At 44.2% G+C, this 23889-nt stretch overlaps 7 protein-coding genes across 7 annotated transcripts; 3 read left to right on the top strand and 4 right to left on the bottom strand.

The window, feature by feature from the left end:
• Positions 1 to 793: 793 nt before the first annotated feature.
• On the top strand, positions 794 to 1429 carry N7484_005290 (uncharacterized protein; the record flags this gene model as incomplete). Its single annotated transcript, XM_057115710.1, has 2 exons — positions 794 to 978; positions 1030 to 1429. The coding sequence occupies 2 exons, from the start codon at positions 794 to 796 to the stop codon at positions 1427 to 1429; spliced, it is 585 nt and encodes a 194-aa protein (XP_056975850.1).
• A 1491-nt stretch (positions 1430 to 2920) lies between these two features.
• Positions 2921 to 3352, bottom strand: N7484_005289 (uncharacterized protein; the record flags this gene model as incomplete). The annotated part of the gene is made up of 2 exons (XM_057115709.1): positions 2921 to 3214; positions 3251 to 3352. The coding sequence occupies 2 exons, from the start codon at positions 3350 to 3352 to the stop codon at positions 2921 to 2923; spliced, it is 396 nt and encodes a 131-aa protein (XP_056975849.1).
• Positions 3353 to 4298: 946 nt separating this feature from the next.
• On the bottom strand, positions 4299 to 6359 carry N7484_005288 (uncharacterized protein; the record flags this gene model as incomplete). Its single annotated transcript, XM_057115708.1, has 5 exons — positions 4299 to 5063; positions 5130 to 5438; positions 5495 to 5817; positions 5890 to 6128; positions 6196 to 6359. 5 exons carry the CDS (start codon positions 6357 to 6359, stop codon positions 4299 to 4301), a joined length of 1800 nt encoding a protein of 599 aa, XP_056975848.1.
• A 493-nt stretch (positions 6360 to 6852) lies between these two features.
• Positions 6853 to 7901, top strand: N7484_005287 (uncharacterized protein; the record flags this gene model as incomplete). Its single annotated transcript, XM_057115707.1, has 3 exons — positions 6853 to 7350; positions 7405 to 7504; positions 7564 to 7901. 3 exons carry the CDS (start codon positions 6853 to 6855, stop codon positions 7899 to 7901), a joined length of 936 nt encoding a protein of 311 aa, XP_056975847.1.
• A 1141-nt stretch (positions 7902 to 9042) lies between these two features.
• On the bottom strand, positions 9043 to 9909 carry N7484_005286 (uncharacterized protein; the record flags this gene model as incomplete). Its single annotated transcript, XM_057115706.1, has 1 exon — positions 9043 to 9909. The coding sequence occupies one exon, from the start codon at positions 9907 to 9909 to the stop codon at positions 9043 to 9045; it is 867 nt and encodes a 288-aa protein (XP_056975846.1).
• A 2390-nt stretch (positions 9910 to 12299) lies between these two features.
• On the top strand, positions 12300 to 12524 carry N7484_005285 (uncharacterized protein; the record flags this gene model as incomplete). Its single annotated transcript, XM_057115705.1, has 1 exon — positions 12300 to 12524. One exon carries the CDS (start codon positions 12300 to 12302, stop codon positions 12522 to 12524), a length of 225 nt encoding a protein of 74 aa, XP_056975845.1.
• Positions 12525 to 14097: 1573 nt separating this feature from the next.
• On the bottom strand, positions 14098 to 16517 carry N7484_005284 (SANT/Myb-like DNA-binding domain-containing protein; the record flags this gene model as incomplete). Its single annotated transcript, XM_057115704.1, has 5 exons — positions 14098 to 14162; positions 14233 to 14872; positions 14927 to 15387; positions 15444 to 15620; positions 16361 to 16517. The coding sequence occupies 5 exons, from the start codon at positions 16515 to 16517 to the stop codon at positions 14098 to 14100; spliced, it is 1500 nt and encodes a 499-aa protein (XP_056975844.1).
• Positions 16518 to 23889: the final 7372 nt, after the last annotated feature.

Raw genomic sequence — 23889 nt, 5'->3', positions numbered from 1 at the left:
CTCGTCGACGCATTGACACTGTCACCATCTCCAGAATTTTTGTTCAGTGCTGGTCACTGTTTTCCAAGCTGGTCACCGTTCCAAGCTGGTCACCGTTCCAAGCTGGTCACTGTTTTTCGAGCAGGCTTAACTGTTTACCAAGGCTCATTCAACTGTTTACCAGCACAGGCTCAACTGTTTAGAAAGCCGATCAACTGTTTAAGAATGCCGGTCGACTGTTTACGCACTCAACTGTTGATGAAAACAGATTCAACTGTTTACCAGAGCAGGCTCAACTGTTTACCAGAGCAGGCTCAACTGTTTACCAGAGCAGGCGTAACTGTTTACGAATGGTCATTCAACTGATTATGGACGCTTAGTCAACCATTCAAGCACGCTCATTCAACGGTTCACGAATGCTCAGTCAACTATCACCATACCAGGCCGGTTGCCACTATGGACTATTAATCACCGCATCTACCCGTCACCACCAGAGCCAACCTTAACAGTCATCTTGGGTTTCCTGACCTCTGAGATAGACGTGAATCATGCGTTCTTGCCCAAGTGTGATGGTCTTTGACCGAGCCGACCAGCCTGGACGTGTGTGTATATATGCTCTATATGTGTATACATCTCGTGAGATCAAATTCTGGACATGATACTACGATGCACGGCGAATTCGGTAACCGCAAAATTCTGGGTTTATTCATTCTCTATACAACGCTATCTTGGAATGAAAACAGGCCCTGGAATGCGCTCTCCTGGCCCTACTGCCAGTCTCTTCGCCCGTGGCCCGGGCGTATAAAAGTGAACTATGGATGGTGGTGCAGGTCTTGGCTTCTTCAATTGCAGAGCGAGAATCGAATACTGGTCCCTAGCACCACGTAGAGGTGCCTGCACTTCGCTAGAGTTCCTTGGTGTCGCAGCTTCCCCCTGCGGAGAACTTGGTGATGCAGCGGTCTCCTGCAGAGAACTTATTAACGCAGCGGTCTCCTGCGGGTCTCGATTGTCATCACAGCGTCCCCCTGCGGAGTTCACTTGGTAATGCAGCGCCCCCCTGCGAGGAACAGTTAGTATCGCAGAGCCTATCCTGCGAGGAACAGTTGGTATCGCAGAGCCTATCCTGCGAGGAACAGTTGATATCGCAGAGCCTATCCTGCGAGGAACAGTTAGTATCGCAGAGCCTATCCTGCGAGGAACAGTTGATATCGCAGAGCCCATCCTGCGAGGAACAGTTGGTATCGCAGAGCCTATCCTACGAGGAACAGTTACTAACGCAGAGCCTATCCTGCGAGGAACAGTTGGTATCGCAGAGCCTATCCTACGAGGAACAGTTGCTAACGCAGAGCCCATCCTGCGAGGAATAGTTGATATCGCAGAGCCTATCCTGCGAAGCATGTTTGATGACGCAGAGCTTGTACTACAGAGCCGTGGCCATAGAGACGCTTAAGCCTGCAGACAAGAGATGGAAACTATAACACACGGGAGTGTAAGGAGGAAAGTCCTGATTTTTCCTGGGCTGGAAATCTCGCGCCTTTTATGTTAAGTCGGCTACGTCTCTTCACAGAAACCCCCTGCGCAAATTCATAGGAACGGCCACTAATTTAAGAGGGCATTAGAAAAGTTACTTAGAAATCTTTGGCCAGAAGACGTACCTTCCATAGATCCGAGGTTAGTCTCATGTTGCCAGGGGGGACCAGCCCTTAGTTCCATCAAATCGATCATCTAGACTGACCATTTCCTGCGGTGGGTTACACTAGCGATAGGGTACCAGAATTGATGGAATGGAATCCATGGATATAATCGCTGTGGCAATCAAATTGCGTTGCATTGCAAGTTGCGACAGAGGTAATATAACACAGCATTTAAAGAGGGCTAGACGCAATAGCCATGCAAGTGCGACCATAGGTACTATTGCCATTATTGTCGCGCATCGATCAAGAACTGCTGCAGCGCACGTTGTCCTTGTTTTTACCAGACTCTAAGAAACCAAACAGTGGTGTTCAGCAAGATACACGAAGGACTGGTCCTTAAGACCAACCCACGTGCTATTCAAGATTTAAGGTGCCGGCCGATCATTTCGATCTCGCCGTCCCACGTTCCACTCATCTTATGCACCCTCTTCCTGACGATACTTTAGCCATTGGTAAACTCCTGATGAGAAGGTCAATCAATTGCTACGAATACTACACAATATCTTCTTGCTCATCTCTGTAATCGACGCGCGTGGCAGGGCAAAACATGAGACTTCACGAGTACCTTTGCATGTACCCTGGTAAGTACCCGGGTAAGTACCCGGGCAAGACTTTGGTTGATCTGCGGGCCCTGCTTCTACCGCTCAAACTTACCGGCCACGGACCCGCTACACTCCTGTTTCCAACAACCTTGATTGGTGAGGCATCTGCAGTCCATCATGACTCACACCCTGCCTGACCAATCAGACGCTAGCCCGTTCTCGGAGAAGCCGTCGATCACTTTCTAGAATTTCCATGTGGCGCAAGACCCACGTGTCTTGTAACATCCTGGACCAGGGGCCATGGAACTTCATCTTTGACCGGATTTACAAACTAGCTCTAGAAACTTGTCTTTTTCTGAAATTGATATCCATAGCGAGCTAGTGTACAAATGCTGCTCATAATATGTTCTCTGCAAGCGCATAGATAAGACACCTGATAGTTGGGAATTATATTACATCTCAAGAACATTCTCGATTGCTAATGCGGGCCTGCCTGACCTAATTTTCTATCGCATAATTGCCCTTCGCACATGTTTGGAATAGGGATGTGACTTACATCATAGTACGCGGGTTCAAGGAACTGAGTTTTGACGGTCGCAAATTGCCTTCTGACCTCACTTGAGCCAACGGAGTGATTCCATCAATACCTGTCATTGTTTATTTAAACGAAGCCGAGTAACTCGATTAGCTCGGTATTGAAAGTCTTCACGGCATGCCAAAGAATAGATTGACCCCTTGATCTCGATCGACCCTGAATTTGGACCGCGAGAGTAGACATTTGTGAATCTTGACGTTGTTGGGCTGATCGTAGGCATGGAGCCTCGCAGCCAGCATAAGGGGCGTCTCTCCTAGATGATCGGGACAATCGACATCAATCAGCTCCTCTCTCGCAAGGCTTGTAATAGCATGAAGGTCTCCGTAGATCATAGCTAGGTGTAGGATGGTTCGGCCGTGGTGATCCTTCTGGTTGATCTTGGCCCGCGGATCCTGCAAGAGGATCTGCAAAATCTTATGCTGTTGATATTATAAAGCCACCAGGAGTGGCTGCTGGACTTTTCGATCTTGGCTGTAGAACTCGATATCTTTGCGCCGGAGCAGTTGTCGTACGATTGAAACACTGCCCTGAGTGACGGCCATCGATAGCGCAGTCTGACCGTAGGCATTGTATTGAGAAGCACGAAGTCATCTTACTCCAATAGCAGATCGATAGCCCCGTGAACCCCTGCTTGCACGGCAAGGATCAAGGGCGTGTGTCTTCCATGTATCGTGTTGATATTCGTCGTGCACGTGCAGAGGTACTTTCGAAGCGGATCAGGCTTCAAAAATTGTTGCTTTAGTGGATGGCTAGGGTAGAACAGAGCGGGTGACATGGTGGCGGTGAAGATGGATGTATTGGACGATATATGAGGGATGAGGTATTGTTAGGTTGACACACGTGAAATGAAGCCCTTGGGACTTTCATGTTCTATGCTGGCAAAATGAGTAATCTAGGCGAGAGTCATAGACTCGTCTTTTGTTCACAGCATGTCTGAGTTGAAATGCCGCGAAGACAAATGCAGATCGTGAATGTTGCTTCACAGTGTTTGTTTCCAGAGTTTGACACACGCACCTTTTCGCTGATGCTGCTTAGCAATAAGGATTATGACAAGGCTCGATAGCTAAAACCGTGAAATAATGTTCAAAAGTGAAGCCTTATCCTAGAATCCGATCATTTGTTCCTGGGACAATTTATGGCTTCATCTAGGATCAAGGGCTCTAGCCCCAGAAGCCAGGTAATATCTTCTGCGCGCGATTCTTTCATTTGACTGTCATTGAGGTACTCTATCAGTAGAGTTATAATTCGAGTGCTGAGTCACAAAGCTACAGTATAATTGACCGGGATTGAAGAAGACACAGAATATGTTGTCTCGTTAACATCGCCATTTCACAAACAGCCGGCTTGACGGAACGGTCATGCAACGTGTTATTAATCGATAACAGGCAAATATGCCTCATGTGTCTCAATATATGACTGTTCGATTTTCTATCTCATTCCTTTCGCACCGCACACATCACAAATTATAGCTCATCTTCTTGGCTCTACTTATTGAGGTACGTGCGGACCGACTTCCCTCCAAAACCGACATCGTTCACCCCGTCCTCCTTCCCAGAAATATGCATTCGCTAGGCGGAGGTGATTGACGACCCCCGGATCTTCACGAAGCCAATAAGCCAGATGTCCAGTGACATTTCTGTACAACAAGCTCCCTCCGGTTGTATTCAAGTCCATCATCATTGGTGAAGAAGAGTTCCACATCGGCCAAAGAATATGTTCATCGGTATTTTCAGGCACTATGGCGTCACTTGCACCGCCCTTCGCATCCTGAATAGATATCACTGGAGAGTCTTTGATAATGAAGCTTCCCAACATTTTTTGGAAAGCATGCCTAATGCCTTCTGTTGGTGTTGCTGTATCTACAGAGAAATAAGCTGTTAAGTCTGCTCCGTGATATGCCGGAGTGACCGAGTACTGGTACTTCCAACTCTCTTTTGCGTTATTCCCGGAGAAAGCATCCACCAACCAGTAAGAAGGACAGACAAAGGATGTCTCAGCAAATATGTTGAATACCGTCTGCTGGTAGCCGGTCGCAAACTCGGACTGATTCACCGCGGTGAGCCCACGGTCGCCAAGAGTGTCGTAGAGAGGACCAAACGGATCGGGATAGGACGATGCGAAACCATAAATCTCCAATAAACGACTGACGTCTGAGGCAATGAAACGCGGAAACGTGTCTTCCACATAGGCCTTGAAATCCGCAGTGGTCTCCACATACGGAAGACTCAGGGGAATACCGTCATTGGCATTATTCTGAAAGAAGTCAGCAACCAATAATTTGCTTGAGGCTCTCCCTACATGACATGAGTAGTGACTTACGCCGGACAGAACGCGCTTGCCGCTGACTTGCTTTTCGAGAAGCTGCTTTGATGGAAGGTCTCGAATGAAATGTCCATCAATAACAGGCAAGAAAGCAAAGGTTCCCCAGGCCCCCGAGGCCGATACAGCCCCGCTGGCATTTTGTAAGGTGATGGTGTCGGCGTTCCTCAAGCACGCAAATGTCTGCGCGTCAGCTCTTTTGTCGCCAGCAAGGCAGCCTGCTTGTCCTGCAAAAGCTCGATAATATTCTGTCGGTACTTCGTCGTCATACCGATACTGAGTCACAATGTAGGGGCTTGATGCGATGATCTTATCAAGTCAGAATTAGTTGATCGCTGTGAGATGTAGCTCAATATACCACTTACATTGTTGAATAAATGATCTTCTCGGCCACCATAAGCCATTGCTTGGAGAATCGCTGCGCCTGCCCCAGCTGACTCGCCGCCTATCGTGACCCGAAGTGGATCTCCACCGAATTGAGAAATATGTGCCTGCACCCATTCAAGAGCGAGACGCATGTCCAGTAGACCAACGTTTATTTGACCGTATTCTGCCACATCTGCAGAAGAAAGGAAACCAAATGCGCCCAATCGATATTGAATCATGACTGAAATAAATCCATCGTCATTAGTGTTGATCCATCCACTTGGGTCGTGGACCGCCCCAGATAGACCATAGCCCCCACCATCTGTTTCACATTTTAGTACGGGTGGGTTGGTTGTTATAGTCACGAGGAATATGTGAAGGGGTCTTGACTTACGAATCCAGACAAGAACGGGGAGATCCCGCGCACTTGGTGACGCGAAGACGTTCAGGTATAAGCAATCCTCGTCACCTAAGTCTGAGTTAAATCCATAGACTTTAGGAAGCTCAGCGGCGCCTGACTGAGGACAGAGTGGCGGCTGATGAGTTGCACGAATGATAGTGGTCCGGTTGATAACAGGAGGCTGCGGAGCTTGCCATCGCATTCGTCCTACCGGAGGGGTCGCATATCGAATCCTGGTAACAAGTAGGAATGGGTCAGTGCTCTGTGGAATTCTTGAGGTAAGCGTAATCAGCCACCTACCCCAAAAAAACATTCAGCCTCGACGTGCTGTTGTAATATCCTTGATATTGTGCGTATCCCAGATCAACCACAGGATTGTCTGCTTGTAGATGTGCTCCCAAGCAAGCCGTGGTACATATCAAAATCGTAAAAATAGTGCTGCGGGAAGATATGAATAAATTCATGCCGAAATTGTGCTGCCAATGACCCAAAAATAAGCAACAAAAATGCCAACGAGAAACGTGCAAATTCAGAAGGAAAGTTTCTGGGTGTAGCCGCTTTTATCTGAGAGTGTGTGCCAAAAAACAGATTCGCCATTTTGCAACGCTGTCAACGCAGTACAAATCTTCTCACCTATTTACGCAAAGCTGACTTTTGTTGAGAAAAATTGTGACATGACTAGCGACCTAGGTCCAGGTGTTGACGTTGAAGCTCTTTGCTGAAATGAACTTTGTGTTGAGGTTAAATTGACGTTGAGGTTCAACCGCGCATGCTGCCTCAAAAAATCTGCGTAAAAGATTTACGGCGGAGAAGAAGTTGACCAATGAAGACTAACGTCAAGTCTTTGTACCTGCTCTTGTGTATAAGAAGCTCAGTTCCCTCATCGATAGGAGTTTCTATGCACCCAGATGACCTGACGTTCCAAGTTGATTTCATTGGAAGTGCACGCCCGGAAGTATGAGCGCCAGCAAGCATAACCGCAGACCCCCTACCATATGGGTCAGTGAAGCACCGCCCCTTCAAGCTGATTCAGTCTCCGAGACATCTACAGTGGATCAAGCTTTCCCGAAACCGTTGAGAACCAAAGAGAAGACGGCAACGCTTGATACCGAGAAATATCGCTCGAGTTCGGGAGCTTTGCATGAAGATCCATGGAGCATACTTGAGCCCATTGCAAATATCAAATTGGATCATCCATATGTGCTGGCTCGATACAAGGAAGACAAAGGCAGACTTGTCCAAGTGCGGAAACTGGAGCTGCAAGCATTCTCCGACCTTGGATTGCAACGAACGCTGAATCGCATCTCTCACCCCACTTTCCGGTCATTGCTTGGATGCTATCATCATGATGGTTCGGTGTTTTTGGCCTGGGAGCATGTGGAAGTTTCCGTCACTCAGATTCTGGCAACGAAGCTCGTGATCACGGCGAGTGAGATCATTGCAATTGTCAAGCCAGTAAGTGGAGTTACATATTGTATCACAATAAGAGCGATCGCTGATTATGAACAGATACTCGAAGGGATTCAATACCTGGCTGAACGCGGGAGAGTGCTGGCCACTTTGACAATGAATACCATCTTTTTCACTCAGTCTGGCAAGGTCAAGATAGGTATGCATATCAAATTGACCCCAGTTTTCAGACTTCTTACTAACCGTTCCATTCACCAGTGGGTATCGAGGACAGCTGCGAGATAAGTGCTTGGGAAATGGATGCTGCGACAATGAAGCTGTACGCTTTAGCGGATATTGTAACCAAGCTGATGGGTAAATGTCATTCGACGCATGAGTGGCCTGTCGAGATTGAAAATCTGCCTGATCAGCTTAAAAAACACTCTTTGACGGAGATCCTGCAGGTGATTGCCCCCCTTCTCTTCAATGTAACAAGGCTGATGTCCCAGACAACCCCCTTTCAGCAAAGGCCAAGTCCAGAAGAGTTGAAATCGCTTGTCAACTTGACGAACAAAATCGTGTATCACCGAGTCGAAATTCATTCTCATCGTGTATGAGAACATCATTCTACAATTCGACACATCCGACCTGTCGATGATAGGCAGCTTTCTGAATGCAAAATGATGAGCAGCATGTCTGGTTGCTCAGTAAGGATGGCGATGCCTATCGTAATTGGACAATTTTTCTTTCGATTTCTCTAGCGGCAAGCTGCTTGCATTGCAATCATAATACAAATGTTGGAAAAATTTCCGGCTCGTTTTCGGTTTCTATTCAAAACTAGAGGGTATCAAATTCCAGACAATTGACGTCAAAGTTCAACTCTCAGAGTCCCTAGTGTATACAGAAGTCTGAATGTGTAATTTGTACGCCACGACAGTTGAGAAGTTACTGCTGGTCGAAATTAAGTTTGAAGAATTAGGCGCAAGACAAGTTCGATAACAGAGGCTCATCTAATCATCGAGTTATCGTGTACATTCAAGTCCAGGTACACGTTGCCTTTACGTGCAAAACCTTTCGAGGAGCATTTGGCACTCTTTTGAAGCTTCGGAAATTAGACTTTTATTCTGACGGAGTCCGTCTGTTCTAGTCAGCAAATGGCTATCAATATTAGACCAATCTTGACCTATTGATGTACAGATAATTTCAAAAATAGATTACCCCCCGGACACACACGCTTTCTCCAAGTCCCTTACAAATATTGCGTCAGGATTATTCTGGCTATATAAAGCCCCTTCCCGTGGGAGTCATGCCTTACTATTGGCTACGGGACAATCTAAAACCCGGACGACTCGGAATAGGGGCCAAAGTGAGTCTCTGGATAGGAAACGTGTGTGTCTGGAGGAAATTCTGTTTTCGAAATCCACTGTAGGTACGGCGGCTCTTCTATCTTCATCCCAATTTTCGCAGAGTGGCATTGTCTGTGCGATTAACTCGTTTGTGGCTGGGTTATTCTACAAATTCTGTTGCATCCTTTTATGATACTTGTTATCACTGGATTACCATTGCCAAAAAGCAGTCAATGTGCAACAGAATACAGTACCGGACACGAGAACTTGAACTCCAAAGTATGGCGAAGACCTTTTCAATGATTTATCAAATTTTCATGCATATTCAATCCCCGATGCTTTGCTCAATCAATGGCCTTCATGTTAAACCACTTGTACAGTCTGATTGTGCCGCGAATGCCAAAGATAGGTATCATTGATGGCTTGTATTGCGGCGGGAAGCACGACAAGAGCAAGGTGACGGCTGAATGCTAACTGGAGAAGTGGACGGGGAGTATGAATCAGCCTTCCCAAGATTGCCCTTTTCAAGATCTGGAACGATCGGGTTCATGGCTGCTGAATCACCAAATTCAGGAGTTCCGGTGCATACTTGTTGACCTTCGGGAAGAAGATTTCGCGCCAGACCATTGAGTTCAACATTCTTTCCTGGCTGAGGGAATCGAATATCCAAGTTTTGTGGAGTCATACAGCCATTTATGTTCGCGATGAACATGGGTGGATAATCCTGCGCTTGGTTCTGTATGCTCTGGTTGAACACAGGCAATGAAGGACTGTCGACGGTAATTGGTGCACAGTTCATGTACATCTCACGATCTCCAATACGATTGAACCATGTCCAGGCCAAAGTATATTTCCCCGAGGCAATGTTTTCAGGTATCGTGAAATCGAGCTGAATGTCATTGTCGGAATTGGCGTCTCCTGCAAGGTTTCCTCCCACATTTTTGGGGCAGCCGCCTTCATAAGACCTGATGACCTTCCATATGCTTTCTTTGGATGGCGCGAGGTCTTCAGTGAGGCTCAACTGGCATGATCCGCCCCCGTGAGTTGCACTTCCCATGAACCTCATTGTGTTTGAAACACCAACCTCGTAAATATTCTCTTTCGCAGGGGCCGCAAATGCATCATCTCGTAATTTGCAGGGAAAATCACTCCCGTTTGAAGCAAGAGGAGAGTTGTTGAGGGTTGTATTGCTATAGGGCTCAGGCGACATCATGATCAGATGTCCGCTGACTACCCGTAAGACGAGCGTCTCTAGCAGAAGATAGGGTTTCATGCGCATTGTACGGGTGCCTAGTCGAGATGCTCTTCGTTTCAATTGAACAAATTCGAATATCACCTGATAGGGCAATATCTTAGGAAGATATATAAGGGCTAAGCAGTAGCGAAGAGTTATTTTTATAATGGAAATGCCGCAGGACACCGCACTACAGTACTTATATCGAAATAATCGTGAGTGAAAGTTGATGCAATTCAAATATTGTTGCTCAAAGCTCCTAACTTCATTCGCTGCGACTTGAAACCGCTAACGACTGTTAGTTCGAGATTTAAATCGGTTGAAAGACCCAAATATTGGACTTATGACTTAATGATCCTGTTGATTGATCGTTGATGAGGGAGCCTGTCACAATAAATGAAGGCTTCTGTTGATTCAAAACACCGATCACTCACGCAACACAGAGGCACATTCTGAGTCATGAGATATGCAACTCTATAAAGAATGCTGTAGTCAAATTGATTACGGAGATTTCAAGAGATATTACCTCCGATCTACAGTAGAGAACCTTAATGTCTCTCGAATCTCGTTGAACGATGTCTCTCGATAGAATTCTGCTGGATTTGCTTATGTTAGTGTTCAAACTTTCTCGCTCATGATAAACGCTGACCATGGTAGACGCAGTCGCCAGACAGCACAAGGAAGAAGAGAAAGATAGCTCAAGTAACAACTGTAGGTATTCTTCTGATTGTTTTGTAAATTTGCAGCCCACCTTTTGCATGAAATAGAAAGCACTGAAAATTAGACCATGACTTCTACTTCGGAAAGCTGACCCCTTTCGAAAGACTGGATGGCATGCCAATTCTTTCGTCGATCGAAAAAAGCCCTCTAGAAGCATGAACCATGTCTCTAAGAACCTTCCCCGTATGCCGTTGAGAGGTACTGGAATGTCTCAGGCAATTTAAAATTCAGCCTTGACTCTAAAGCTAATATGAAATTGTCGATTGTTTGGAAAAAGGCAAGTATTATAGAAGCTTTTTGTGTCGCGAGCTTTCGACGCCGAATGACTCTGCTTTGCACATCCTGGATGAGAACTTCTGAAAATGAACAGAAGAAGCAGGAGACATTTTTCTCAATCGAGTCAGAAGTCAGGTGGAAGGACCGGAAATATTCGCGATTCAGGGATCATTTGAGACCCAATAATACTGTATGCGACGGTGATTTGATCTGACTGTAATTCGCTATTATCTACGGTTCTTCCCGCGTTGCAGGTGTATAACTTGATGTGCAAAGTATAGGTAGCGCTCGCAGATGTAGGATACTACCAGCGATCTAACGTTGTGGGATTTCTAGGCTCTTGATACATGCCTAAAGAAGTAGCTAAAATCGAAGCTTTGACTTTTGTAAGTGAATTTCCTGTAAGTTACATAAGATAATGTAACATACTCGTAATGTAATTCACAGATACGGCTAGTAAAGCGGTCTGTAGAGCGGCTTTGAGGGCGGTTCTCTGAGCGGCCACGTCAAAAGCGGTCCCAGGAGCGGCCATCAAGGCGGTCTTGTGAGCGGTACTGGCTCTTCCAAAAAGAAGAGCGGTTTCGAAAGCGGCATAGAAAGCGGCGAAGACCAAATTCTCCCCCAGTGGCCGTCTATTCAAAAAGTCGGTGCTAGTTGGGGAAGACCAATGTTGAGTGGTCTGGGAAGTCTTGTAACAAATGAATGATGGGGACCGAAATTTTTGACTGAAATGCATTTCTCGCCATAGTACTGTACCGACTTCCTGAATGTCTATCTACTATCCGATGTTGCAATAAACATCATGGGCTCATCATGTCACATTTCAGAGGTTTAACTTTTCGTAATGTCTTATCAAAGGCCTCGATATGGTCTTCTGCCTGTTGCAGGACAAATCCCTTTGGAAGTCACTTTCTCAAGTCCAACAAGATACGAAGTTGTCTGTAGGTGAGGAAATAGTAATTAATGGTTGTGATTCACTCAGCCTTTCTCTGCCGTTTCCGTCATCCGCCACTTAAGTAATGTAGATTAGTTAATGGCTGCCGCTACATTTGGCTGAATAAGTAACTCATGGACCATGTGTCTTATTCAACGACAAAACAGATGTGCTCTGGCTACAAATAGTCCTAAGGGCGGAGTGAAGCTCTTTACCACCGCGTCCACCAACAGCCGACACGGCTAAATGATACTTGTCATCAATGACTGCCCGCCTGGTGTTATCCACATTGCTCTCTTACTGTCTGTCAATCTGCGCGCCCTTGTTGACTTTTTGGGATTTGCTCCACATGTTGTCATAGGCTCGTTCATGATCCCGTAACCCAGCTCCAGCTTAGTGACAACCATGTGAATGGCCCTCAAAATGATGTTGCCGCTAGCACTTTCCCATCTTATCAGTCAGACTCCGCTTATACAACATAAGCGATAGCATCGATGTTGGTTGAATGTCTAAGGGTCAATTCGGCGATAGCTCGATATGGTCTTCAAACCAAATTATCCCCGACGAGACCGACCCTTCCAAGATCCGGAAATACGTGGACGAGATTGCAGAGTACTATTATAAGAAGGCAGTCAAAATCAATCCGAAAGGCACTGCTCTGGCAATGAGCAGAGGTGTTCAAAATCGTTACCAAACAATTCTCAAGGGTGCTGCGCTAATTGATGATTGATCAAACAACACTACCACCCGCAAGGGCCTGCAGATGGATTCACCATGGGAGAAAAGGCTACTACATAGAAATTCATGGAGGCTGCTGAATACGGGTTGGGAGCTGAGAACCAACGACAGTATCGCGTCTGGAATAGACTTTTCCTTGCGTGAATCGGGTATTGATAAAGTTCTTTACTACCATTCGAAGGAATTTAACAGCTATTGCAGGGGCTATTTAGAATCAGCAGAACTCTCGTTTGTAGATGCAGTCAGAGACTTAATATAACCCTTTTATCGAGCAGCTTGAAACACGTGTTCTCAATTCTGTAACGGAGGCATGGCGCGCCCGTGCGATCTTGACAAACCCCAGGTTTTAAATAGATTTGAAGTTCCCAAGTCTTATTGGAACAATGCCGGAAACAAATGGGCTTTCACTGCGGACAGAGTAAGCTTCACAGAGAAACACTTGCATGCTTTGCCTGCGAATTCATACTCGAAATTCAAAACAACCAATTGGTGTCTGACTTTGGTGAAGACAAGTCTCCACATGTCTTTCTCGTTCCCCAGAACGACATTTCTTTGTCCGTCTGTTCTGTCGTCCCTGTGTGTAAGGGAGACTTTCTCGGAATATTCTGTGATAGCATTCGCTTCTCGGAGGACTCAAGTGCAAAATACGGTATCTGCAGCCCCTTCGATGATCTTTGGCTAGATTACTCTCAGGTCACTGGTACTTTGAACCAAATGATGGTCTCGGAGCCCGACGGACCGGCAAAAGTGCGTCTTCAATGGAAAGTCGTTCATAATGACATCGGGACGAAGTGTTGCTTCTCGTTGAGAGTCCTCTGTGAGAACAACAAAGTCGATAATGCCATTTGACACTCTCATTCGCTCGGCTACCCAGCAAGAGCAATATGCTCTACATTCATCTCCCGAAAATGCAAAGAGAGGCTTTCTCGAGCATTGTAATGATAACTAACAAAAAATCGAGAAGTCCCTGAGGAATGGACAAAATAGGGCACCAGATTTGACAGTAAAGCTTTCCGAATTTTTGTGTAGTGTTGCTGCTAATCACTGTCATTTTGTGCTATATTTGATTCAGATCCGCAGAAGCAAACAGAAACATATCAATTTATTCTAGCTTGACGATTATATTTCAATCATTTTCCCTTTTTCCCGGAATACGTAAACACGTAGGCTTCTTCTTGAATGGTCCTGCATACTAAAAGCGGGAGTGCTTTGGTCAGATTATTCTCCAGTAACCTAGTACGTCCGACATTTGAGCCTTATGAGAGTGCTCTTACCGCTTCACAGGACGAGTTGCACCATTCACCTACTTGAAAGAAATATGGACGAGGTGTCAAGATTCTTCTGGTCTGTGGCTAGCATCTAAAATGGGGCTACGAAATGGCTTTTGAGTGCAATCTTCTCTATTTTGATTCTTGAGCTTCATACAGCTAATTCAAAATCGCCTTCCGTAACTTATGTGACAAATTTCAATTCAGATCCTGTAAATAGGCATCCTGGAAAATTTCCGGAGGTTGTACGAGGTCCCCAGATGCGATCCGGTCCATAGGCACCCATGCCTGATTGAATTACTCAGGCAGCCGGCGAATAGCGATCAACTGGTCGCCTACGTCGAGACGGGCCATATCGTTGCCTTGGTAAAATATTGGGAGACAGCGTAGTAGAAGTCAGAGGACTATATAAGCGTTTTGTCGAATGCTCACGCCCACGCAAGGGGCCGCTTCCTTCGTTACGTCTCTTGAGACGTGTAGAATACCGGACTTGAAGAGAGCCCTGAGACCTTCCTGGAAAGCGTTTTGCAATCTCTTTCCATGATAAGCCTTGCTGTTCCTTCAACTCAATGAGAAGCCTGTCAGCTTCTGAGATAGATCTCGTGGAACGAGAAGCTTGGCGACGGGGCTTTTCATGTGAGTGCGAGTCTTCATTTGCACGACGTGCCTGAGCCCTGTCCGGAACTCCATTGACGCAGATGTGCTCTACTTGTTCCTCGAAGGTGACTGAATAGACAACCTTTGACAAAAGTATCTGTCTCGTCAAGAAACCTCTGACTGGGATGGTCTCAATGTCAGCCAAATTGGAAGAGTATACTTTGTTACTGACGGCCGTAGTTTGGACTGGTTCGTTGACGGAGAGGTGTTGAGATTTGCGCCGGCTACGCCTGAAGCCAATCTGTATAGTGGGCGGAGCTTTCTTCGATTGGCGTGGCGTGCATTGAATGCCGTTCATGTAGACCGCATCATTCGGGTCATCACAGCCATCAGTGGTGTCGCCGTCGTACATTACGGGCTGGCGTCGCACTCGCTTCCTGCTCGTAGAGGTCGGCGAGTCAGACGACACCGAGTCCTCTATTTATCGAGCTTGGGTTCTCGGATTGGTAATAACCACCGATGGACATACCGAGGCTGAGCGGGGTGTTGCAGCTGTCTCGGGTCTGACACAAGGCTGTTGGACTATGTCGCCTCCATAAATGGGCGAGGGCTGATGCACGGCTGATGCTATTCGAGCTGATTCAGACGCTGCCTCTGGGTCCCATTCCGTGCTCTGCTGGTTGCCTCCGTTTTCAAAACTGGCATCAGCCACGGCTTCTTTTGTTCCCTGACCAAAGCCAATGTTGTTTTCCGTAGCCAGGTCCTTGGATTGCCCGCCGACTGCGCTCTCTTCCACTACACCGGCTGGTGGCTCTGTGACGAAGTCCTCGCTTTCCCCATCTGCAGCTAGCAAAGGTGATTCGTGACAGGGCAGCAGACTATCGGGGTTAAATTGCTTGTCAAAACAGCTTCGGTTTTCTCTACTGGCCATTGGGGGCCGTTTGGCATTATGAGTCGACTGTTGTGAAAGCCCTTCGAGTGTAGAGCTGTCTACACTCAATAGAGTGAGCAAACTATGAAGCAATCGGTAATGTGAGATAACTGACCTGAAAGCTGGAAGCCCAATGATTGGTTTTCCTCCAAGAAGACAAGGCAGTCAGGGCCATCGGTGTCGAAGGCTGCAGCTGGGGTTGACGCAGTGGATCCTTGGTCACTGGTCAGATTGACCAAGTCCTCAGGAACGGCTGTTCGAATATTTTGGCTCTGGTCGGACTGCTGAAAATCTGCGAGATATCGACGTTTGAATTTTAGCATTTGGATTCTCTCAATCCGTTAAGCCCAACTTAGCATTGGGGAAGCTGAATAGACCTGGACAAAACCCGCGGGATTCCCACCATGGGACTGACCGTGGCACGGGTATTTTCATGAAAACCAGTCCCATGGGAGTGGGGCGTGGTGGTCAAAAGCACTTAGTCCCGTCCCATGGGCGGGACTAGGGGGGTATGTCCCGCCCGCGATGGGACATGGGTATTCCCACGGGTATTGTAAACAGTGCAAACTTACCCTTTTTAGACATGCATTAATTATCCAATTTCTACTGTATTTTTGGTAGTAATCTATATACGCACGTGACTATATATCCATGACTAGAATTCTATTAGAACCACTAAATTCCACTAGAACCACCCTTTTTCTAAGGTTCCAAGTTCGATTCTAGCTCTATATTACATACCAAAACAGCTTAAATTACCAATCTTTCAGCATTCTTAGTCAGCAGATTATATAGGGACTTTATGTAGATATGGGTAATTTTGCGACTCCCATGGGAAGCCCGTGGGTATACCCAGGACGGGAAATAGGTAAAAAAAAATCCCATGGGAGTGGGGCGTGGTGGTCAAAACCATATTATCCCGGCCCGTATGACTAAGGACCCGCGGGCACGGGACAAGAATTTAGGACCTCCCGCGGGTTTTGTCCAGGTCTAAAGCTGAATAGGTCCTAACACTCTAAAAAAGGCACTAACCGTCAACCTGCTGATCGCGTAAATCCAACGCCAAATCCCCGTTGAGATGCGGATTATCCTTAGGTTCCAGGCGCTCGGCTGACAATACCACTTCGGTTTCGTACGAGTCATCCCCAGATACTGCTTCAGCAGACCTGCGAGAAGGAGTCGGCATCATGGTCTGTGTCGTGAAGTAGACAGAACTGTCAGGTGGAAATGAGCATTCCGGTGACGTAAAGCTGGGCCTCCAGTGCTGGTCTAATGAAGGCCAGGGGCCTGCAACAGGGGAATGATGAGGCCTGGAACGGAATGCATTGTTTGTGTCCAAATTTGGTTTCGAGGCAGATGGATCGTAATGAATTATGTTGTCCAAGTCGATTGGGGGCATGTTGCAATATGTGCCCTTCAGACACTTGGCAAGGAAGACAGACTTTCCTTGGCGTATGTCCTGCTAGGAAGTCATGTGGGACTATTTATCTTCATCTCTAGAGGCATTGACAGTCATCGCAATCAGCCAAGCGAATAGCCGTCTAAAAATTACATCTCAAGGCCAGTGCCCCTTGCCGAGCACTCAATTCGCCACGACCAGACAAATGTGCAAAATGAACAATCTGCATATGCTGCTGCAGTATGAGGCAATTTTGCCATTGGATCACAACGTCGTATCTCCGGGACCAACGAGGCTTTGAGGTCGGAAACATCGTTTCACCCTGCTGCGCCTCGCCAATAGGGGGTCACTACCATGATAAGGCTACCCAATTTAGAGCGGAACTCGTCATCAACGTGACGATCTTGCCTTTCACATCATCTCAGCGAGCGCCACTTTCCAAAACCGGTGAGACAATGAGACATCCGCGTTAGAGGGAGCAAAACAATGATCCACTGGACGGGAGACCTGAGCCAATTAGATAGAAAAGTGCGTATGACCATATCCCGCACAATTTAACCCGAGGATGAGGCTAGCGGATTAGAAGTAGGTGGCCTCGAGAGTCATCGCAGGATCCGAGGTGGGCGACGTGGCATTCTCAGTATGATTTGCTGATGATGGGAGAGTAGAGAGCGCATGAGAGCATACCGCCCGTGGACCACTTTCAAACAATGGGGGCTCGCAGTGCGAGGCTGGGCCAAGCCGTCTGATCTGTGGTATAAGGCCCCGCCGGTGTAAGCGAGAGGGCCAGACTCTTGATCGGCATTGGTGGCGAAGCCGTGCGATCCGGAAATACCGTATTATTTCAGGGCCGTGAGGATCCTGGGAGGGCAGGGCGAAAGGAAACCAGCACGGATGATGGAGGACGACGTGCAGCGACGCACCGGGGTTATATAGTACGGCGAGCGGGCCTTGCAGGCGGTGGAGGCCGGCAGAAACCCGATCAGGGAAGGTGCGGGCGACCAAACCGCATCGGGCCCCACTAAGCCCGAAATGGAAGTCGTGGATCATGGGCCTATTTAGGCTTAGAGGGACGCTATGCCTGAATAGGGGCATGCTATCCCCAAACGGGGATCGAGCGGGCGGGCGCTAAACCGCATAGAGGGGGGCGCCGAATCCGGCGGCGCCGGCACAAATGGTAGATGTCCTCGTTCTAATATCACATTTTCCATACTTTCCACTCTCTACTCGTTATCTAGTATATCGAGATCTATGATTAGAGAGTTAAATTCTACCTTATTAAGGTAGTTGATAATAGACCCTGAATCGTTAAAAACCTCATGTTTCTAGCGCTTAATCTAGTTAGTTAGCTTAAAAAAACTAGTCTTGTCGAAAATATAGTCTCTTACACGAATAACCTTATTACGGGATGGGATCCAAATTCTCTAGATATTTAAAGCCACATATCTAACTAGATAGCCAATTTAGGCTCTTAGACCAACTTTCTATGATTATATAGTTAATAGAATGCGTATATATGCCTTATACCCATAGACTTAGAGATTAGAAAGAGATAGCTTTAGGTCTATATATCTAGGTAGATTAATCCCAGTCTCCATAAGCGCGTCATATAAAGCTTAGTGGGGCGTTACCTAATTTAGTCGTCTCATAGGGGTCTAATTTAGTAAATAGACCATGGAATTCGCTGCTTTAGGCCATAGCGAGCTTAGAAGACCTACTTCAATTAGCATAGAGCGGCATAATTCAGCAATTCGTGCTCTAGCACGCTTAGAATATCCATTCTGCTCTGGCTAACCAGGTGGCGTATAATGGTGTTGAATTCCGAGTCGTATATAGTTAATCTAGGTAAATTATGATAAATTCGTGTCACCATCTATATAGAGCACCTTAACCTGAATTCTAAATTGACGCTTTAGAAAGGCAATCTTGGCTCTTAAGTCGTCTATAATATCCATCTTACTTGATAGATTAGTCGAAATATGGTAACTAGTCACGGGATAAGATGCGTGACTAATATATTGCATCTGATTGTGAGTACGCTATATATGGGTGAGATCCTAGTGGATAGCCTTAAATAGGGACGTTCTGGTCGTCATAGGACGCCTTCATATCTAACGTTTTGCCTTACTGAGCTGACACGTCTCGTAGATATGTGGAAATATCAACGTCTTATCGATCTCGATGCCAGTTATTAAATCCTAGACGTGCTATACCACTTCCTTACTTATATAACCTAGACGCTTATAGACGAGCTCTATAGTTGCCTTAGTTATATAGGGACTAGACGACGTCCCATAGGTAACTAGTCGAATTAGTAAGATATTTAATTATGCATATGTGGTAGTTATATCAGGCTTATGGAGGCTATCAATATGGTAGTTTGACGTGAGAAATGCGTTCTGAAACACGTTCTCTTTATCCCATTTAACCAGTAATATGCTAGTTTAATAATCCACCTTATATAACCAGTTACTAGCTTTGCCTTTAAGGTAGCTAGTCCAGTCATTAAGATATATACCTACTATATATGCACGCGAGGCGGAAATAAGGTTAACGTGGAATGATAGGGAATATACGACGTTATGGAGGTTAAAGCGGCTATTTTCCTTAGTTAGCTAGAACGAGACTGATCTAACACCTAGAACTAGCGTTCTAGTATCTCCGACTTTAATATATATACTCTGTTCCATGAAATTAGAGAATAGCGATCTATCGTTATATATATATATATTTAACCCTATATTAAAGGCCTAATCTAGATAATTCTATGGTGCTATAATGTGGTATAACGTCTAAATTAGGGTCTTTTACGGTTGATTTAACCCAATCTGGTTAAATATAGTTAGTATGCTGACCGCGTTAGTACCTATATTATCCTTTTTGAATTTATCTAAGGCTATCTTAAATGGTAAGCTCTTACTAGCTACTCTCTTAAAGCGTGAATCTATGTCTTTATCCTATATATAATTCACTAGTCTCTTTAACAGATTAAGGTAGGCGTAGTCCTAGAATTGGTGATTTCCGTTATTTAGCACATTCTAATAGGGATAGCGAGGTGTCCGTTTAGTCGATTTGCCTGATTTAGACTATTCTACCTAGTCTAGAATATCCTGGAATGTGGCATGTAACTGGCGGAATAAGGTCGTCTTAGGTTTTTTAATATTAAGATTCTAGCTAAAACTTAGATAAAGTTCGTCAAAATCCACTTAAATATTTTTCTTAATCTTTGATATGACCTCGTTATAGGTTCAGTTATGCTATAATGGGGTAATATTATATATGGCGTCTATGAAGTCTAGAGGTGTATAATCCGTCGTCTATACGATAGTAATTCCCTCTATAACACCTTTATAATATATTATCTATACCTAGATAACCTAATCCTTAATTTTCCCCTAAGATAGGCCCTAGATCGTCTTTCTCTACTGTTTTTCGACTATTCTCTAGTACAAGACATCTCGCTGATTATATAGGAGATATAATGCTCGTAGCATCTCAAATCTAGTTATTTTATTAATCAAAAACTCCTTTATTAACTTATTGATCGTAGATTATAGGGCAATTTCCACTTTATGAATTCTCTCTGACACGTCTTTAACCTCTAGGCGACGTTTAACTTATCTATTATATAATATATCGTCCATGTTGATATCTATGATATCTAGTACCCTAGGTAAAGCTACTTAAGGTATATTCTGTTCTAGGTTAATATAATCCCATATAGTTTACTACTTAGCAAGACGCTTAATTTAGGTATACTAGAGTTACTAGGTAGTAGGACCCGTTAGAATCACATCTATAGATATAGACATAGTAGAAGTAAGGTCAAAATAAGGTCAAAGTGAGAGATATATGAGAGATAATTAAGGCTTAAAGGATAGGACGTGATTTTTAGGGACTTAGAGATTCATATAGAGGATTCTGAGGATTCTGGACGTTCTGGAACGTTCGAGGATATGCAAATTATCAAATTCTGAGCTTAACGAGCTCAATTTTGGCGAATATGGAGATGAGGTAGAAGAATATAATAGATAATATTATGGGGTAGGCCCACAAGATCAGTCCGAACTCCACCTGAGCTCCACTAGGTGGAATATCAGAATTCAACGTTGAATTCTCCACAGAATATGAAATAGAAAATATATGAAGAAGGAAGAATTCTCTACACGAAAATGGGGTATATATAGCAGGATATTACCGGAATTTTCTAGCAAACTTACAGAATTTTCACCCACAAATAACAAACACAAATAACAAACACATAAATTATATGTTTATATAACATAAACACACAAACACACATAAACACGTATAGATACGTGTAGGTAACACGCACGTCACACAAACAACAAACACACAAACACGTATAGATACGTGTAGGTAACACACACGTCACACGTGTGGACAGAGAACATAAATTCTGACTTAGAATTGCGTCAAAAATGGTGAAATATAAAAATATCACAATTCAGAGGTAATTCTATGAGGCTCTAGCTAACTAGCAGGCTCAACAGAATAGAATATAAGATATCTCTAGACCAGAGACTATCTCGGAATAACCCACACGTACAGCTACGTGTGGTCAAAACGACCTAAATCATATCTATCTAAGGTTGGCAGGGCAATTAGTTACCAATCTCAGGAAAAAACGACACGAATAGCGTCAAAATATATGAGGATATTATTATGCTTAGAGAGGGCACACCGGGCTCATAACTATCTGAGATTGGTAGGGCAACTGGTTACCAATCTCAGGGAATTAGATCAGATAAACAAGGCAATGTAGTCAAGCTAAGCTAATTCAGGGTCTTCTTAGGAAATTCTCAGGATAGAAAGTGGAGAAGAAATTGGCATGAGATTCAAACTATTCTGCCGAAATACAAGAACTAAATACCTGAGATTTAGAGAAGAAATCAAACAGAACAAACAAATCAAGTAAAATATCACATGATATGACATAAATGAAATAGCGGAGAATTCCAGTAAAAAAGTGCGAACTCAGAGAACACGTAAGGACTCCATTCTCTGACACTTTAATAATTATTCTTTTTTTAATTTCGTCTATTAAAACTTTAATTTCCTTTTCTTTATATTTTATAATTAGAGGACTATACCTTCTTTTTATAGTAAGAGAAACCTTTAGAAGAGAAGTATATAGTAGAAATAAGCTTAAAGTATAGTAGAAATATATATTTATGATATATAAAGGATAAAGTGCTTATACTTGGGTTTTTTATAGGCTTTCTATGGGCTTTCTATAGGCTTTCCATAGGCTTTTATAGGTTTTATAGGCTTTCTATAGGCTTTCTATAGGTTCTATGGGTTCTATAGGCTTTCTATAGGCTTTCTATGGGCTTTCTATAGGCTTTCTATAGGTTCTATAGGTTCTATGGGCTTTCTATGGGCTTTTTATGGGCTTTCTATGGGTTTTATAGGCTTTATGGGCTTTCTATAGGTAGGCTTTCTATAGACCTATTCTATTAATAAGTTTAAAATTTAGATTATTATTATTTATATATCTCTTTTTATTTTTTATTATCCCTCTATTACCTACTAGGATTATATCTTAGAGTTAATAAAGTAACGCTCTCTTATTATTAATCTATAATATAGATTTCGATGACCCACCCCCTCACTTTCTATCTAATACCGCTGACTTATTTACCCCTAACCTCTCTAGTAGCTAATATACTTTAGATCCCTTTAAGCTAAACTTCTTTAAAATACCTCCCTTATAAGCCCCCTCCTCTTTTACCTATATTAGCCTAAATCCCAAAAAAGTTTATTTACTTTATTAGGATATAAATCATATAGAGTAGGTAAGATAGTGGCTTAAGACTAATTTTAGGAAGAAAAAAGATATTTAATAGGACTCTAATCACTCCTTAGATATATAGGAATAATTTAACTAAGTTATATATAGTACTAGTAGTGCACTAAAAGTAATATATAAGCGATATAGTATAATTCTAGAGTATCCTTATATAGCACGGGTAAATAAATCCCGTTAAGGAACCTCTATAATAGTAAGATATATTAAAACCTCTACTTATCTTTATACTAACCGAAAGTCTTATAGAGCTATTATAGAGTTTATAAAGGTAAGGAACCATTATACCTATTACTTACTAATAATCTAATCTAAATCTAATTATATACTAATATTAGTAGGGAAATAGATACTAGATACCTCTATAAAAAATGAATTCTATTAAGATGAGGTAACAGGACGACCTGTTACCGCCCGGCAGAATCCGGCCGGATTCTGCTAAGCCACACCGCCTCTGGCCGGACCCTTAAGAAGAGAATCATTAGGATTCTCTTTAGAAAACATGTAATCCTACTTGAACCACACCCTTAAGAAGAGAATCATTAGGATTCTCTTTAGAAAATATGTAATCCTACTCGAACCACATCTAGTAGCATATCCAAAAATCATATAACTATTCTATAGTATATGAACTAGAAGAAAATACTCTTCTAGTGAACCAGATCTAACCTGGAAATTCGACCTAGAGTTATTATGCGTCTGTGCGGATCTGACCAGTCTTTACCAAGAACGCATATAATAAAATAAATAACTCTAGAGGACTATATCCTTAGAAAGTATTTAGAACACTCCTAAGTCACTAATAATCCCACGCTCGCCCTTAAAACCTCCTAAGGAATAATGCTCGATTAAATGGATACCTCTAGTGTGGGCCCTATGACTTCGTAAGAACCTTAACGCCCACGACTAGCCTAGGCATTATTTAGTAAGAACCACCATCGCACTAGAGAATAACTACCCGAGAACGTATAGAACACTCTAGGCACGTTAAATATAGCTATAGTAGCCTCTATTTACAAAATGTGGCGTACGTTAGACGACCCTATAATACTAGCACTAGTTATAGAAAACCTGATCCGCCTCGCACTACGCGATCACAACCATATATAGAGAGTTAACGAAGGGCCCGACCATAGCTAGAGAGAGCTAAATAAACTACTTATAAGGGATATAGCCCTGATCGCTTAGTATAAGGGTAAACTATAAGACTAAGCGGCAAGAAAGTTTCTAGAAGACTACGAACAATACTTTTATGATATAATGTCAGAGAATGGAGTCCTTACGTGTTCTCTGAGTTCGCACTTTTTTACCGGAATTCTCCGCTATTTCATT

This window comes from Penicillium longicatenatum, assembly GCF_028827895.1.
Source record: "Penicillium longicatenatum strain IBT 33135 chromosome Unknown contig_2_segment0_segment0, whole genome shotgun sequence".
NCBI lineage: Eukaryota > Fungi > Ascomycota > Eurotiomycetes > Eurotiales > Aspergillaceae > Penicillium > Penicillium longicatenatum.
Note: the sequence above shows the minus strand (reverse complement) of the source record. Positions and strands in the feature narration are given on the sequence as shown.